The sequence below is a fragment of the Scaptodrosophila lebanonensis genome, unplaced genomic scaffold (genome assembly GCF_003285725.1).
Source record: "Scaptodrosophila lebanonensis strain 11010-0011.00,11010-0021.00 unplaced genomic scaffold, SlebRS2 tig00001412-arrow-pilon, whole genome shotgun sequence".
In the NCBI taxonomy this organism is placed as follows: domain Eukaryota; kingdom Metazoa; phylum Arthropoda; class Insecta; order Diptera; family Drosophilidae; genus Scaptodrosophila; species Scaptodrosophila lebanonensis.
Genome location: NW_022060739.1, coordinates 4105377 through 4123921, shown reverse-complemented (window position 1 = coordinate 4123921; position 18545 = coordinate 4105377). Strand labels below are relative to the sequence as shown.

Genomic DNA, 18545 nt, shown 5'->3' with positions numbered 1-18545 from the left:
AATGCCACGCAAAAAAAAGGCAATTTTTAATCAACAAACAAGCAGCCAGGCAGAGAGTGCCCCGCCCATGCACAAACGCCCCCACACAGACACACACACCCACACACGCATATAAGTATATAAAGCAGAGTTTTCATGCGCCTTTAAGTACATTTAAAATGTGTGTGTGTGCGCGTGTATTTGTGCGACGGCCATGACGCATTGCATGTTTTTCATTGCAGCCCCTTAGCGTATGCAACACTTTTTTCCATCGAGCAGTTAATCAAAGTCTTTGCAAATGGCGGTCTGCGTTTCGCGTTTGCTTTTTATGCGCTGCAAACGAAATTCATTTATTAAGCCTTGGACACCGCTGCCTCAAAGTAGATGTAAAAAAACAGTACACTATATAAATGAACTATCAGAGCGTAAGGTAACCTGTCGGGGCGTGCTCCGGGCGCTATATTCGTATAGTTGTGGTCAATAGGCGGAGACATCACAGTTTATTAAAACGAAGGTGATTGCAGTGAAATGAGTTGACAGGTCAGCTTTAATTTATTGAGGAGAAAAACAGCCATTTCGAACAAAAATAGTAATAGTTGTCCCGATTGGAGGCAAAAAAACACGAATTATATATAAATTTAAAAAGGGAAAACCTAAGGTTTTAAGTTATTTTTATGAAGCTTAATTTTAAAATTGATTACGTCTTTTTTATATGTAGCTTCTCTAAAGCGAAATTTTATTGTTGTCTGTTCTATGTCTCATTATGTTCAGTATACTATATAATTAATCTCTCAATTAATTCAATTTAAAATGTTTTTAGAGGTTTCAAAGCGGTTGGAGGGTACTAGCCGTCTCTACAATTTGCAATAAAAGGATTTATTTATGCCAACATATTACTTCAGATGAATATTTTGCACCCCACAGCAGTATTGTATGCTGCTATTAGTTCACTTCTAATTCAAATTCTTGTTAATTTAAATCATCTAATCTTCATTCATCACCACCATCATGTTTGACAAAATTCTTGAAATAAAATTGGGTTTCCATATCCTTATAAATAAAAATGTTTGAGAGGACAGTATTCATAAACATTAGTTAGATTTAGTCAGTGTTCCAACTCTCAGGGACCATTTCGTTTGTTGGTAGATTGAATTGCCTATTAAAATATAAATGTTATATAAGAACTGCCATTAGCTCGGAGAATGTGAAACACATCAACAAAGGCGAACAGTGTGTGTCTAGGCATGGGTGTTACATAGATGGGCTGTCAAAAGAAATAGGCAACCGTAACGTAGCGTTAACGTTCACTTCAAGGCTGTGTGCCAGTTTGGCCAACTTATCGATGCGAATAACCGAACTGCTAATGCCTAATAATTGCCATAATGGTAGTGCCTAAAAGCGGCATAAACGCAGCGTTTATTAAGTTTAACGTGCTGCGCTTAAATTCTTTACGTTCAGACCCAAAAGTACGGCTGAACATTGACGAAGCAGAGCACGGACTGTGGGTGGTGGGGGTGGTGGGTTGTAAGGGAGTGAGTGCGGGTGTTAAGTTTAAAGCACAACACGAAAGTTGAGTTGAGCCAAGTTTCAAATGACTTTATGGCAAACCGACAGCAACAAAAGCCAGAATACCAACAACAACATCGACAATAATGGCAAAAAAGTTGAGGTAGTTGTTGTTGCTACTGTTGCTGGCGTTGGCGTTTCCGATTTGCTTGTAGGATACGCTTGCCGGTTTGGTTGCCTTGACTGCTCCCTGATCATCCTACCTATCCATATATCCAACTCCTAACCACCTACCACCTATACCTACCCACCCATTTTGTCCATATTTCCATTACTCTGCGGCCCTGCCCAAAGACCGAATGCTTTTTATACAATTCTTTGAATGTGAGTGCGAATGTGAGCATGTTGCCGTGTCATTGCAATGATAAATGTATTGGGTCGCACACAAGGACATACACACGCACACACACATACACAAGCCCACACACACATACACACTCAATATGTACAATGACGGCCCGCATGAAAAGAAAATTGTATAAAACGCAAACGAGTGCCAAGACAGAAAAATTGTTATAGTAGCAGCAACAAACGGTACGACAACACAGAGAGAGAAAAAGTCAACAGCAACAACAAGGAAAGCAACAAAGCAATGCCAATGAGCTGCATATGGACGCACACACACACACACACACACCGGGATGGAACATTCTGAAAACATGTTGGAGTGTTACGGTGCAAAATTACGCAAACTTTTTCAGTTTCTGGTGTGGTTCAACAAAACAAAACAGTTTCCATTTTCGTATTTATGAAAAAAAAAAGAAATTAAAAAAATATGCTCCATACCGGAGGGTCCGAGTCTCTATTGTTCTGCCTTAAATAAATTCCTGTTTTATACATTTAAGCTTCAATAAACATATTTTAAAATCATTTGTTCTCAATAATACGCTGGTTTTGTGCAAATTGAAATATTTATTTAACGATAACGTTATTTTTTCTTCAACAAATATCCTTTGAAACTTTGAAGGTGTTTAGATAAACTTTTTTGATTTCCAAAAAAAGGAAACTATCTTCGGTTAGGTAGTTTTGTAAAAACAAAATGACTGCATTTGTATGTTTTAAGTTACAAATTAAAATTGCTTGAATAACGAAAATATATGTATATGGAAAGGCAATCGAATACCACAAGACTACTCTCCAATTTTCTTGTTTTCATAAGCCGAAAGGAAAGAGAAAGACTCTCTGCCTATCAGTTTTCTTTTTGAAAGTGTCCCACCACAGTCATCTTTGACTATACGTCTGTGAGAAGTAACTAAGTTTGGCAGACTGATTAAAAATCTTAGTTCTGTCCCCAGGGGGTTAGATATTTTCACGTTTTCATTCTTAATATAGTTGTGATAAAGTGCTATAAAGCTCAGTTCAAGTGTATGTTATAGAGAGGAGAAGCCAAATTGTATATATTAATGATCTGAAAGGATCTGAGAGGGTACAAGAGCTTAAATACCAAAACTTGGTATTTAGTTTCCCTTAAGCCCTAGACAGATCAAGTTTATGTTTATTTTCTGATGTATCCCCACGGGATAGACGCTATAAGTAATTTTCCATAGGGTCAGTATATGCTACAACAGGGTTTGAAGAAAGTTGTAGCTATTAGTGCGATGTAATTCTCGTTTGTAATTTAAAGTTGTCATTTCTTTTGGCTAAAATCCTTTTTGTGTGTGTTTTTGTTTTTTAGGTAAATTATTAATGGCATTTACTTTTCATCTTTTCTCGTAATTCAAATAATAATAAATAAGAATAATAGTTGAATTTTAGATATTTGTATAAAGGATTCAGGTTATACCTCATTCAATGGCATATTAATGCACAACACAGCTGCCTATCAAATGGTGTTTCTAAGAATTCTTCTGCCATACACAACTGTGTTGGAGCCTGAACGGAAGCTGAAACACGCACGTAATGCAACCGAAGCGAATCAGACCAGAGATTTTTCCTGCCAAAACAATGTACAATGCTATGAGCATATACATATATATGTACATGTGTTCAACATACAGCGTCATTTTTGGTTATGTGTGGTTGCTGGCCTGGCCATCAGTAGCTGCTGCTGTTCAATAAGCTACGACAGCCACTCATTGGCGCCGTCCAACGCAATTTTTATTAGCTTGTGTGTAACATAAATGTTTAGCTATGGACAGACGCACAAACATACACATACTACATGTATATGTGTAAACAGGCACAGACACAGTTCAGCAGCCGGTACGACAGCGCATGCTGTTGGCATCTCATGCTCTGGGCCAAAATAATTAATGTTTCAAAAATTTGTTTACAAACAAACAACAAGAGCAGAAGCAACACAAAAGCGGGCACACACATATTTGCACTTGAAAGCGCACACCCACACGCACGCACACGCAGACGCACAGAGAAATAATAGTGGGGTACACCCACAGCTAGCTAAACAATGGTGAGAGGGGTTTTTGTGGGTGTGAAGCCCACAAAACCAGACAAATATTTCTTTAGCATTTCATTTTTGGGCATGTGATCCGAAAAACACAAAAGATTGGGGGGAAGAAAGAAAAATGTTCGTTTATTTATTACGCATACGCACCTTTGGCTTTTTAGCATATTGTCCCGTGCGCACATCCCGTATGGTCGCTATATCCAATATGTCCAGCTCATTATTCTGATCGACCCAATAAAGAAAGAAGCCTTTGGCATCGACCCGCATTGTCACCGGTGTGCCAGTTCCAGAGTCCTGCAATCAAAGCACAACAAAACAATATAATGAAAAAGCCATAAAAATGTTGTAGCATAACATTTGGGCAACATAAAAGGGTCTTCATCTTCCGCCCATGATGGGTCCCATAGTGTGGCCGTGGCAGTGGCAGTCGCAGTCGCACTGGCGGTAGGCGTGAGCGTGCCAGCGAGTGGGCACGCAAATTGATTTCAGTTAACAACAATTGAATTATTAAGCAATAAAAACGCCTAGCAGTTACAGGCAACAGCAACAATTTTCTCGTCTCCCAGCGCAATCCCCACAAGTAATTGACAAGGGTCCACTCTTGGGGCTAATTGTTAATTGGCCTCTGGCATGACGCCGCTTTGGTTCAATGACTCGAGTGACCAACTTTAATGAAATTGCTATGGCATATTTCACTTTCCAAGTGCAATGCACGCTCAGCACTCACCACTGAGCATTGAACACTGAGAACCGAACTCTGAACACCGAACACTGGACTGCTTATTATTTAAGTCAAATTAAATAAAGCTGTAACATGTGCAAGTGGCCGCGTGCCATAAATAAATCTTTTACCATTTCCATTCATTCATAAAACGAAAGGAACTGAACTGAAATGAACGGAGAACGTATATACTTGTATGAACAAAAAAAAAATGCGACTGCGAAAAATCTTTAAGCGCAGCTGCCTTATGGCAAACAGATGCGCCAGTTGTTGCCCCCCTTTTGCCCTTCCCATCCCCTTTCAAGACCTACTCGTACCATGTAGATAAAACGTGGAAAGGAATGAAATGAAATATTTTCTTTTTCAAATGTATATGCAAAACAGACAACAGCGCAGACAGACAGACAGTTGGCAATGGCGACGACCGCGTGCCAAGTGGAAGAGAACGAATACGTCTAGCAAATTTTCTTGGAAGCGAGTCAAATAAAGCGTTAAATGGCGTGAAAGAAATGAATGTTTATGCATACAAACAAATAATCATGCATACATTCTCTTATAGATGTATGTATTCGCATTCATAAATGGAAAAGCAGCCCAAATTTTACACAGATTTATATTCTTTTTGGCATTAAAAAATGCAACGACAATTGTCAGAATTCATTCTAAGCAGCCATATTTGATGTACGTTTTGGCCAAACAGGCAAGGCCATGATATTTATTGGAAAGTCCCTAATAAACCTCTAAGATCATGTCTCTACTAAGCCGGTATGTTGTCAAGTTAATATTATTTATTAAAAATGCACGTGAATAATGTACACACTCATTCGATTCGATTGTCAAGGGCCAGAAGGCATCATAAGAAAGTTTTATATAGATTTTGATTATAAATACCAAATCATTCATCATTATTTTTGATTATATTTTGAAAGTATGGCACATATTTTTATGGTCCACCTTTTGAAAAAAAATCATTTGTTGTCTTCCACTTTATAAGCAATTAAAGTATTTTATTGGCTTCTTAACGTACTATATATCATTTCTGTGATTGTCAAAGCTATTTAAGAAAGTAAAGCTATCGACAACTTCTGACTTTCTTTTCACTTAAAGACTGATGAGCCGAAAATCGGGGTCAACAAATAAGAAGTGACTTTCTATAAGCTATCAAATAGAATGAATTGATTGTTAATATGTGTAGAAAAAGATCGCCATTAAAAATATATTGCAAAATTAAAATTAATAATTCAAGAAGTCCCGCAACTCCACAGTGACTTGAAGCTTTTAGATAATGATTTCTACCCATCAGTACGACCGCAAATAATTACCATTGCAGATAAGATAGACGGTAAGTGGCTTCCTAGGTACGTCCCAAAAGTTATCAACACAAGACGTCATAAGTACAAAAATTAATTTCACATTTTTATAGGTTTCAATTAAAAATAGCGGTAGTAAATGATGGAATTAATAAACTAAGTAAAGCTATTCTATAAAACATTTTTATGACTCTAAGGCCTATAATGGTCTCACATCGCATCGAAGTTATTGAACTCGTTATTGAAATATATGTTTCGCTTTTGGTAGAGCAATAATGTCTCATTTGGGGCGCCACTGGAAATTGAAACAAAGGTTCAAGAGGTCAACTCCATGACTGCTGAGTGCTGTCTACCTATCTGCTGGAGTGCAGCCAGCACGCAGCCAAGTCATAAAGGAGCAGACAAAAAATGGCTCACTTACTGGTCCATTACCCACACCCAGCAATTCGTGGAGTTCAGTTCAAATGATGAAATTGATGAGCAGTTGAAATAACGAGCATTTTAATTTGTTTTAGCAGCCAAGTTGTGCTAGCGTTGTGACTAACTTTTTGCACGCATAGCTGCCCCCCGTTTACCTGCTCCCTCTCCCAGCCTGTGCGGGTTCATTATCCTTCTGGGCAACATACTGGTGTTGATGTTGTTGATGTTGGTTTAATGAACTCGCCAAGGTGCCAACGTGGCTGAAATTTCACGGAGAATTTCACAAGAGCTTCAGTAATTGAAACTGTACTGGGCTGCTCTGATCTGCCCCAGCCACCTTCTTTATCAATTCTTGGCTGCCTTCACTTCTAATAATGAAATTGAAATTATTCGAAATATGCGCACTGCTCGGGTTTTTTTTGGCGCTTTGTTTTCCCTACTTGTGTATTCAATTAAGCGCATATTTTCTGGGGATTTTGTAAAACGTTTTGGGGTTTCCTTTCCTTACGAAAGGGTTGTGCACTAATTGGACTTTAGTTACAGTGGGCCGTGAGTTATTTGGTTTTACTTTTTTTCTTTTCATGTTTGTCTAATTATTTCAAACTAATTGAATGGTGTGCTCAGCGGTTTCAGTCCCCGGGGTCAAATACAAATGGTAAAGGGAAATCAGTGAAGTGAAAACAAGGTCTGGATTGTTGGCAGTGTGTTGACAAGTTTATTAACAGCACAGCTTTAGCTGTGCCTTAATAGATATATACAAGAATATATCTGTGTGTGCGTGAGTTTAGAATAAGAGCGATTACATGCTCAGCAACATGCATAATTCAATTGATGTAACAAACGGCCATCTGCAAACTTATTGAAAAAAATATGTAAAATGGCAGCAGCTGCAGGAAAGAATTTAGATTTAGTACACAGAAAGAAAATCTAGTGATTGAGGGCTTAATTCGTAGCCAAAAGGTCACTAAAAAAGGGAAAGTTGTAACAGTTAGTTTTTCACATTGTTTTCAAAGCTCATTTTGGAGTTAGAATTCTTGAAAATGAATATTAGTGCTTACCAACATTGTGAAAGGATATTTGTATAAAAAGTCCAACTTCCTACAAATCAATCCTTCATCAATCAGTCAGTCAGGACAAAATGATTATGTACTCGTACATATGTATATGCCGAAACAACTGCATTTCGTTTTTTAAACCAATTGTGTTTCTTCGCGCATCATTTTTTATGGCAGTGTGAAGCTACAGCAGTAACAAAGGCCGTACTAGTAGCAGCTAGTAAGCTGGTTAGTTAGTGGCAGTCAGTTAGGAGCCAGCTGTGCCCGGGCAGAAAAAAAGGATAAACTGTGTCGCAGCGTACTGTGGAGTCCTGGGTGGGTGTAATGGGCGATTGTCACACGCCATTGTATTGTCAATCAAGCTTAAGGCAGCCAGAATTGCTGCTATTGTTGTTGTTGTTATCGCTCAATGAATGTGTGTGTGTCTGTATGTGTGTGTGTGAATATGTGCGTATGTGTGCGTGTCACTATAAGCCGAGTGCGTTTGGGACTATGCAAATGCTGTTTGGGATTACTCCTCTGTTGGCCGTTGCCTGTTGACTGGCAACGCTGCTCGTCCTTCTCTGCACACATTTGTTTGAGTTAAGCAAACTATTGAAATAAGTTATTGGCACACAGCAACTGAGCAGCTGAACAGCTGCTGCCAACTAAACATGCAAATTATTTCATGAAAAATGCAAGGATAAAATTCAGGAAGGGTGGTAGGGAGGGCAAGAGCTACGCATTTACCTGAAGTTGAAGTTTCGTGCCTGCTGCTGTCAGCACTTCAAAGTTTGCAGTAACAGTAGCAGCTGTTATTACTCTTGTTGTTGGAGCAATTGTTGTTCTCTTAGCTGTTGTTAGCTTTAAGTTCTAGCGCCTAACTTATACCCGTACGTGCAGAGCGAAGGGGAGAGAACGCCAACAGTTATTAGGCATACGCCATGTTGCGCGTCGCATTTGGCAAGTTGAAGGCGCGCAGCTTTACTTGCTTAGAGGCATGAGCTCATAAATATCCCTATGTATATACACAGTTGTATGTGGATGTGTGTGTGTGTGTGTGTGTGTGTGCCAGGTTCAACTTGTCTGTGCCACGTTTGTCGAATTGAGGCCGCCAAGGGCTTGGAAGCTGTTGAAAAGTCGCAGTTGTAAAAGCTGTCCATGTGGCACAAGTGCCTGGCATTAGCAGAGAAAGAGGAATAAAGAGAGCGTGCGACGGCATTCAAGAAAGGCGCTGGCCTTCGCCCATCACTGCAACAACAACATTAAAATAAAGAAAAAAAATAACAACAAAACAACTAAAAAAAAAAGGAAATGAAGTTAGTCAGCCCAAGTCAACAAAGTGCGACCTCAAAGCCAGTCAAGCAACTGAAAGCTCAGCAATTGCCACAGGAAGTCTACAGTTGAACGCCATTTGGTGTTGTTGTTCTGTTTTCTCTGTTTCTGGTCTTGTTCCTACTGAGCGACATGTGGACTTAAATGAAGATTGATGTGCATGCCTTTCTATGCCTCTTTTATGCCTTGTGGCATCATTAAGTGCAGCCTTGAATTCACCCAGGTGTCCAATTCGAGTGTGGCACAGTGGTGCAAATGAAGGTTTTCAATTTTGTTTGAGTCAGTTTCTGAACCTATGTTCAAATTTATTTTCAGAATTACTGATTGTAAATTATATAAATGATATTAAACTTATTAGGCCAAAAATACTCCTAGACGAATTAAGAAGTTAGCCGCAACGTTGTTTGCTCTCAGGTAAAGTTATTTCTTTTTACCAAAGTCTTTCACTGCAAACCATTAGCTAGATGTTTGGTTATAGACCTAAACTATCACACAAAGAATCTTTTTGATTTTTCTATAACAGCTACATATATCATATAACAATCTTATCTGGTCACGCTCCACACACCAGTATAAGCTATGATTCATTTTGACCATAAATCATACATCGAACAAACAGGGTGATTCCCTTTCTGTTTATGTTACAAATATGCTGAAGAAGCTTTAACCCTAAAGGGTTCATTGTGAGAGAAAGGATTTGCTCTTATTCGGTATTTTCTGAACGCAGTTCTGTTTGTTCCAGGTACAAATCTATTTAGTAAGCATTTTAAACAATTTAGGCAGTAAATGAGGAATGTTGAAAAACAAAATAAAAATTAAAATATAAGTAGAATATGATCAGCATGGCGATACAAAACGAAATCGCTTCTTGTCTTTCTATCTGTTTTAATCACAATTGCATATAACATGCTTTATTCATTATTACTAAATAATGCTTTCTAAAGAAAGATAAATCATTCGTATTTTATAACACGGAAAAGGAAGACTTAGAAGTTGGCCATGGATAGTTCAAAGCTTTGGCCTGATATACAAAGATGAACCCAACACAGATAACCTTTTTCCAATCTATCTTCAGAATTTGCACTGTACTTATATCTTGGCCTACTGATTCGCAGCAGTGTGCGCTGTCATGGCCAAGGTACGCCTCATCCTACAACTGCATTTAATCAGCTTTGTTATAATATTGTAACAACATCGAGACATCGGTACATCGTAAATAATAACAATATCTTAATTTGGGCAATTGAACCGTCAGGGAGCTTATCAAAGCATAGTCATCACTGCACTAAAATAAGCAATACTATTAACAGTTTTTGTTTTTATTTTTCGAGATAAGATAGTTTCTGATTATCGACCAGCGCATGTTTTATTTCATTACACAAATATATATATATATATATATATATATATATATATATATATATATATATATATATATATATATATATACCCGAACTGATACATTTCAGCCATCAGCGACCTTCATCAGTTCAGCTGGTAATAGGCGCTAATCACTTGAAAGATCCAATCTACATAGGCCGGGACCGAAGTGAAGACCGAGGGCCTGTTCGCATAGCCACACGGCATGTAGCTCCATGAGCCCAGTGCGACCAGCTCGGGCGGTCCAGTGATGGGCCAATAGACCAAAGGTGATCCGCCATCGCCCAGGCAGGTCGTGACCTCTGCACACAGTTGGCGGTCATTGAGGGGCGCATCGGCGGGCAGCAGCTTTGCGCAACTCGTGCTATTCAGAATGGGCGCAAACGCGTATTGAAGATCCTTCGAGTACTCATCGGCATTGGCATCGGTCAGACCCCAGCCATAGACGGTGCCGAGTAGGTCGCTGTAGTCATCTTTTATATCTGGTAGTGCCACTTGCTGCACACGAGCCGTGTAGACAAAGGATTCGGAGACATGAAGCAAAGCAATGTTGTCGCTACCCGCGTTGCCATTGAAGTTTCGATGCGTCGAAGCAAAGTCCACATAACGCACCTGGGCCTCAGAGATATTCGCTCGATTCTTGATGCCTGCATAGATGGCTGTGCCCACAATGTCACCACTAAAATCACGCAGCTCCTGTACACAGTGGCCGGTGGTCAGTACCCAACGCTTGGCAATAATCGCACCACCACATGCGTGCGCGTAAGCCAATGACGAAATACTTAGCGACACTAGATAGGGTGCATTGTCCACGCCCTGCACATTGTAACCGCCGATAATGTAGGGCGAGGGTTCCTCTAAATTGGCAACACTCTCTAGGTGGGTCGCAAACTTCTGCAACAGTAACTCATGCAGTTGGGCGCCATTGCTGGGCTGCAACAGCGGCAGCAGTAGTGTGACTAAAAGAAACCTCCACATGGCGTATACGTAATGCTTTTGTTAAAACTATGGAAACGCGCCGGCCACTCGCTGTCGCTTTTATATGCCCGCGCAAGAGCTTTGCGATAAGCGTGTAGAGAGAAATTCCCCCATGCTCTTCACAAATCGGTTTAAAGCAGCCTTAACCCTTATTTGGTCAGCTGTGCCCTTTTAAAAAGCCAGATCATAGAACATTAACTCATTAGTGCGCGTTGCTAGATTTGCACTCTGCCTGTCTGACTTTTGTATCAGCGTGCAGATAAGATTTCACCTACATACGAATCTTTGCTGCAATCTTGATCTTACTTATGAAATTTTCGGTACAAAAGTTATTTTTTAATGGATTGATTGAATTTATGATTTTAATCTTAATTTCTACTGAAATTTACAATTAAAAGGTGACTTGACTTGCGATTTATATTAATTTAACAAGTAGTTAGGCATTGTTTGGTAGTCCTTTCTGATATTATGGATTATCTGTATATTGATTAAAGCAATGCCAAATTAGTTCGTAAACTAAAACTAAGCAACTAAAAGGTGTCATGACTTGCGACTTATATTAATTTGATAAGCAATTAAATATTGTTTGGTAGTTGTTCCTGATATTATGGATTATCTGAATATTGATTACAGCAATGCCAATTTAGTTTGTAATCTTGGATTATAATTTGTAAAAGAACGTTGTTAAAGGGTGTGACCAACTTCCCAAAATAAATTCCCACCATTCATATTAAAAAAGCATTATCTATTTGGAGTAAAATGGTTTCACTAATAGCTTTTCGTAGAATTAACGGATTTGAGTGAAATTTGAAATAAAATTAGAAAATTGCTATGTATGCTAAGGTTGGTTTAAGAATAAAATTAAATCGCTATACCTAGTTTGTAATGTGCGCTTCACCGTTTCCGAAATCCAGTCGTTTATCCAGACAGACAGACGGACGGATGGACATGTCTAGATCGATTTCTCTCATCACGCGAACTAAGAATATTTGCTCCCGTACTTTATGGGGTGGTTATGCTTCCTTCTGCTTGTTATATAGTACTCTGAACAAACCTAATATACACTTTAGATTTTGCATAAGCCTATATACACTTTGTCGGGTACTGGGTTTAATGGACAACGTTGACAATATTACATGACTATACCCATATAAAAAGGGTGCTATGTTAATGCGAAAGTTATTCCCAGGTCCGTCTGTATGTCGGTCTGTCTGCTTCTATGAACACACCCAAGAATCTCGAGCCCTAAAATCTCATAGTGTTTCTCCTGGACGGGCTCATTCCTTTCTGGTAATTTGTTGCGTAACATACACTGCACTCAAAAGTTATTTGTCCGCAAAGTAGGCTGCGGGCCGTGTAGTCGGCTATGAAATTTGCTTTTAATTGGCTAAGCGCACAACATGAATGCGCTTCTTTAAGCTCTGTTGGCTCACCCTACCCACTCACGCAGCCCACCATCAGTTTTAGTGTCCAGTGTCCACAACCCCAGTGTCCTTTCATATTTTTAGCCCGCTTTCATGCGTTGTTCGGCTGGCAGAGCTGGCCTTGTCCGGCCCGCTTGACAGTCAAAGGCAGTGCGCGCCGTCAACACCTTTGTCAGCAGTTACGCATACGCCATGTTGCACGCAGCGTGTTAAAAATGGCGCAATTATAAAAGGGCTGGACGTCAGTGCGTGTCTGCGTTTCTGCGTTTTTGTATATGTCATCGTCTGGTTTCAAGGGCACGCCAACTGGCATAATCCTTATCGCTCGCTATAGCTTAATCGATCTGGCAAATCGCGTTGATTAACATCGGCAGTCTGGGCCATAAAAATTACCTAACCATAAACCGAAGTCACTTTCATAAATCTAAGATTAGAGATAATCTATGGGCGACCCGTGCCGTGGATTCCATTCTATATTTGGACGGCCTATAAAAGAGCGCCCTGGTTCACAAGTGGCCACAGTTCATGAATTGTGAGTGAATCAAATATGAAGGTACTAGTCGTTGCTCTATTGGCCCTCTTGGCTGTTGGCGCCAATGGTGGCAAGCTGTCGGACAAATTGGCAAAAATCGTTCCCAGCTTTGCGACCGGCTACGTCATCAATGGCACGGAAGCCGATCCCCACACCGCACCCTACATCGTGTCGCTGGGTACCAAGTTCGAGAAGCACTCGCACATTTGCGGTGGCACCATCATTGCTAAGAACTGGGTCCTGACTGCTGCTCACTGCATTTCTAACCCCGTCGGTATGAGCGTCATTGCTGGTCTTCATGTTCGCGCCGAGGTTGATGAGAAAACTCAGCACCGCGAAGTTGACTTCGGTCGCGTCCATGAGCTGTACAGTGGCGGCGTCGGCCCTTACGATATTGCCCTGCTGCATGTCTCCGAGTCCTTCGACTTCGACCAGTACGTTCAACCTGCCAACCTGCCCGCCCGTGAACAGATCCCTAGTGGTGAGACACACCTGTACGGTTGGGGTCAGCCCAAGTCCTACGTTCTGACAGCTGCCAAGACCCTGCAGACCGTGACCACCCAGGTGGTTGAATGGAACACCTGCAAAGAGACTTTGCCCGAAGATGCCCCTCTCGCTGAGACCAATGTTTGCTCTGACTCCCTTCAACAGAGCATTTCTGCCTGCAACGGTGACTCTGGTGGCCCACTGGTTATCGAGCGTGAAGGCGTTTCCTCCGAACTGATCGGCGTTGTCTCCTGGGGCTACATTCCCTGCGGATTGGCTAACCTGCCCTCGGTCTACACCCGTGTCTCCGCATACGTCGACTGGATCGCCAAGGTCCAGAATGCCTACTACACTCTGTTCTAAGTGAAAAGACAGAGACTCCTAGAGCTGTGCGAGAGCAATAAATGAAACTATGTATAAAAAAAATATTCAAGGTCGTTTCGCTGAGACTTTTATGGGCTGTGCATGCGCTGCCAATATTCCAATATTTTTGAATAGAAATTGTTTTAAAATAACATTTTGTTAGCTTGTGCCAAATGATTTGGCGCATGAAACTGATTTATGACAGAAGATTATGACAATGTTTATACAGATCGTTCGACGATTTCATAGAGGAAAAGCCCAAGTAAAAGCAGCAAGCTAAGCAGGGGCGTGTCTATTATTGCGTTTTTAGTCCAATTAGTCAATATATAAGCCAATCACAGATAAGAAGGTAAGGTAATCTACTCAAAAGAGCTTTATGGAGTGTGTTGCTAAGATAATGTTGCTCAACAAATATTGAACGAATATCGAACGAAACCTTACAATTTCATCGTGCTTTTATACTCTTCACTAAAGAGCGAAATAGTTAGAGTTTAGGAACTATCGCGATAACGACGTAACACAAATAATATGTCAAGGCCGACCCTGTCATGATCCCTAGCATTCGTACATCATACTTTATAACTGTCATACAAACGATATAAATTAATTTATATCCTAGGATATGATAACCATATTTGGAACGTTAAAATTATGGCTAATGATGGAAAATAAGGAAACAAAGGAAGTTCGTGGCTCTTAACATGGAGGAATAAAGTGTTGTTGTACGACCTATTAAGGACTTGTATTTGCTGTCTATATTTGATGCAGTTACGGTAAAGGAATTGATTGAAAACTATATTTAAAATGCAAACCGAATGCAATAGAAACTCGAAGATCTCCTAAAAGGACTGCGAGTGCATCTCTGGTTAAATAGAGTCGTCTCTCTCTAATAAATGTTCTGCAGTTTTTATTCAGTGTACTTGCATGAGTGCCGAATTATATACAAATCGTGTCTGTACTACAAGTATACAAGTATATACCAATAGCAAGTCTATCATTTTTATACCCTGTACCCAAAGGGTACAAGGGTATATTAGTTTAGTGCGAGTGCACATGGAACACACAGAAGGAGGCTTGGTAGACCCCACAAAGTATATATATTCTTGATCAGCATGACAAGCCGAGTCGATATAGCCATGTCCGTCTGTCCGTCTGTCTGTCCGTCTGTCTGTCCGTCTGTCTGTCCGTCTGTCTGTCCGTCTGTCTGTCCGTCTGTCTGTCCGTCTGTCTGTCTGTATGAACGCAAGGATCTCCGAAAGTATAAGAGCTAGAATAACCAAACTTGGTATACAGATTCTCCTGAGACCGAGAAAGGACGAGTTTGTTCATTTTTTCTGATCCACCCCCCCACTCCCCCCCTATTAACGATTTTCTATAACTCCCGTAATTCTTGGAATTTTGAACTAAAATTTGGTAGTCACATTAGGTTAGTAATTATATAACCGTATACCAAGTCTCATTATGATAGAATGATCGGAAAGAAAGTTATAGCCATATAACCAGGCTCAATGCACACATACATACATATGTACAAGTACACAAACACGCATAGACACGATTCTGATGTAATTGTAAATGTATGTATGCATGCATGGAATATTTTATATTTAATTAGTTAATATTTAGTTAATTAATTAAATTAATTTAGTTAATTAATTTAATTAAATTAATTAATTAATTTAATTACTTTTTTGTGGGGTGGTACAGGGTATTTAAGAGTTGAGCCTGCTCGACTTTAGCATTCCTTTCTTGTTTTGCTATGTATAGGGCTGCATAGCTTTTTAATTATAGTCCAGTTCTTGTTCTTTCTTGAGTTATAAACTTTTGCATCAAAAATAGCATATAATGATGTGGGAATGACTATAGTTTCTTGTAATATTTGCCTTCCAAGTAAATCCCTAAAAAGCAAGCAAGAAAAGTTTGCATTCTAGGGACAAGTCGAGAAAAAAGAAGACGAGTTCGGAAGCCTGAGCCAAAACGTGCATTTTTGATTTGATTTCAAACCACTTTAATCGATGTAAGCCAATTTAATTCTCATTATTCACACTTTTTCCTTTATATACACATGTTATTGTTTTAAATAACACCTCACATTGATTGTTTTTTGTATCGCTTTTGAGTCGAAATCGGTCAAAACATCTGAATGAATAAATCATATCTCCACTGCCGTGCTTGATTTATTGCAATAATTATAGGTTTATTGATTGTTAATAAAAGAATGAATGAAAGCTTTGATAATAATTAGGGGAGAGATAAGCATTTGCAATAACTAGTGACGAAATAATTGTTGGGTAATATAGAAAGTGCGCATATAAAGAGAAAATATATGTATTTCAATTTTTTATAATTTTTCACTTGCATTGAAAATTCATTATGAAGAAACATTTGTTCACCAAGGGTCGGGAATGAAAAGGTTCGACAGAAAGGATGTTCCCCTTCCCCCTTTACAGTAATTGTGTGTTGCTCCTTTTTATTGTTGTTGCTAGTTGTGGAAACTGGCGGCGATCCCCAAGCAGTTGAATATTTTTCATTGTCCGTTTACGTTTGAAAGGAGCTAAAACTTAAATTCAATTTAATTGAAGCAGCTTTAAATGGCCTTGACATTCCCCAATCGCATTTATCAGTTGATTGCTTTAAGGGTATACCATTTTTTGTAGACCTGGAGAGTGGTAAGCTCTAGGCCAGGAATTTTCATCTTGAATCCAAATCAGTTTTCATTTTTTAATATTTAGTACGAGCTGCAATACATCTGCCAAATTGTGAGTGAATGTTTACTCAATTGAAATTCGGATATCAGGCTCATTTGACTGAGCAATTTTTTTTGTAATTTTCCAAACAAAGTATAATCTTGTTTTACTTGTGATAATGACGCGTCCAAATGTCTTTGTCTGCCAAATAATACATACGCATAGGTTCAATCAACCAAGTGGCAAAGATTAAGCAGCTCATAAAGATACCCGTACAGTTTATGGAGCGATTAATCAAATGCCCAAAAAACCATGCAAATTTAGGACAACTACAATTTACGACCCACTCGTAAATGAAACAAAACGAAAAACGGACGAGACTAAGTAGTTTATCGAGGCCAAACACTTAAGATTTTAATGGTCTGCTCGTCTGCCCGACTTATCGAAGTGTTTGATGTGAAGTGCTCGACTGTATAAATAGATCAGAAATTGGCTAGCTTATCAATTATGTGCATTTAGATTGATCATCAAATGCGTGAAAAACTAAAACCATTGCCTACCACATGCCATGCCCTAACAAACCGTAAAGCTCCATGAATCTGATAGCCGATTGTAGGGAAGTAAGGCAAATAAATAATCCATAAATTTTGCAAATCTTGTGCTTTTGTGGGCTACTCAATTTGTCATCACCTTTGCCAGGTATTCGCAGTAGCCAATGCCATAAATGCCCCATAAAGCTGATGGTCAATTATGTTTGTGTGGTTGCTGATAGCATCGATAGCGATTGGGACTAGATAAGGGGCGCTGCCTATAAAACCCTCTGATCGGAACGGGTCTCGGCACAACTGTGAAAACATCAACATGCAACCATTCGTAATCCTGCTCGCGCTTCTGGTCGCCGGAGCCAGCGCCAATATTATTGGCAAGCCCGGCTTCCCCGAGGGTCGTATCATCAACGGAATTGAGGCGACTGCCGGAGAGGCACCTTTCATTGTCTCGCTGCAGTCAACCGCAGGATCGCATTTCTGCGCCGGCTCCCTTATCGATGAATCGACGGTGCTGACTGCTGCCCATTGCTTGGCCAGTTACAGTACCTTCCTGGTGGTCGCTGGTGCCCATAGCCGCACTGACAAGACGACTACTCAGATTCGTACAGCCAGCAACAAGCGCCAAGTGGTACATGAGCTCTATGACGGTGGTGTGGGTCCCAATGATATCGGTCTCGTCTTCTTGGATGAGCCTTTCAACCTAAATGCTCTTGCTCGCGATGGAAGTGCTCCCGTGGCCGCCATTAATCTGCCCTCGGGCTTGTTCGAATCTAACTCCGATGGCATACTCTATGGCTGGGGACGTGACAACTCTGGCGCTTTGCCCGACAAGTTGCAGAAGCTGGATGCGGACATCATTGGCTACCAGGATTGCCGCGCTGCTTTGCCCTCCAGCGCCAAATTGGCCGATAGCAACATTTGCACTTACACCGCTGGCACCACCGATGGCGCCTGCAATGGAGACAGTGGCGGCCCATTGGTGGTCCAGAACAGGGATGGCAGCATCGAGCAGGTCGGCATTGTATCGTGGGGTTACACGCCATGCGCCAGCACTAGATACCCATCAGTTTTCACTTCCGTTGGATCGCATCTGCCTTGGATCCTTGCTAACACGGCCAACTTCAAAAAAGCTTAATTTATAAGCAAATCTATGTACTATACCTAACGATTTGTAAATGAGCGAGCATTTTAAATAAAATTTGTAATTGCAATACTTAGTCTATACCGGCTTGCCGGATATGTCAAATGATACTTCCTATACGTATACCTTCGTTGGCCCATTCTTATTGTAAACTTGAAATTGATTTGATTCGATTTTAGAAGGTCAGGAATGAATTAATATGAAAGTTTTAAGTACGATCCAAAACTCGAAATA

The 18545-nt window shown here is 40.1% G+C and overlaps 3 protein-coding genes across 8 annotated transcripts in view; 1 reads left to right on the top strand and 2 right to left on the bottom strand.

Annotated features, from left to right (window-relative positions):
- The window catches only part of LOC115631696 (1-phosphatidylinositol 4,5-bisphosphate phosphodiesterase classes I and II), a 73405-nt gene that overhangs the window by 28939 nt on the left and 25921 nt on the right, over positions 1–18545 (bottom strand). For all 6 annotated transcript variants that reach the window (XM_030528521.1, XM_030528519.1, XM_030528518.1 and 3 more), the window contains exon 3: positions 4100–4246. In XM_030528521.1, coding sequence (XP_030384381.1) covers positions 4100–4246 — 147 coding nt within the window. The remainder of the gene's footprint in view (positions 1–4099; positions 4247–18545) is intronic.
- On the bottom strand, positions 10228–11130 carry LOC115631698 (lectizyme). Its single transcript, XM_030528526.1, has one exon. It carries the CDS (start codon positions 11128–11130, stop codon positions 10258–10260), a length of 873 nt encoding a protein of 290 aa, XP_030384386.1. The 3' UTR covers positions 10228–10257.
- LOC115631171 (transmembrane protease serine 9) lies at positions 13094–18387 on the top strand. The gene is made up of 2 exons (XM_030527860.1): positions 13094–13933; positions 17422–18387. The coding sequence occupies exons 1-2, from the start codon at positions 13102–13104 to the stop codon at positions 18303–18305; spliced, it is 1716 nt and encodes a 571-aa protein (XP_030383720.1). The 5' UTR covers positions 13094–13101; the 3' UTR covers positions 18306–18387.

What these genes read in the sequence shown, in the direction of transcription:
- LOC115631698 (XM_030528526.1), bottom strand. Translation starts at nt 11,130, where the DNA reads ATGTGGAGGTTTCTTTTAGTCACACTACTGCTGCCGCTGTTGCAGCCC.
- LOC115631171 (XM_030527860.1), top strand. Translation starts at nt 13,102, where the DNA reads ATGAAGGTACTAGTCGTTGCTCTATTGGCCCTCTTGGCTGTTGGCGCC. An exon ending in TGCCTACTACACTCTGTTCT is followed by an intron (nt 13,934 to 17,421) that starts AAGTGAAAAGAC and finishes GGACTAGATAAG; the next exon opens with GGGCGCTGCCTATAAAACCC.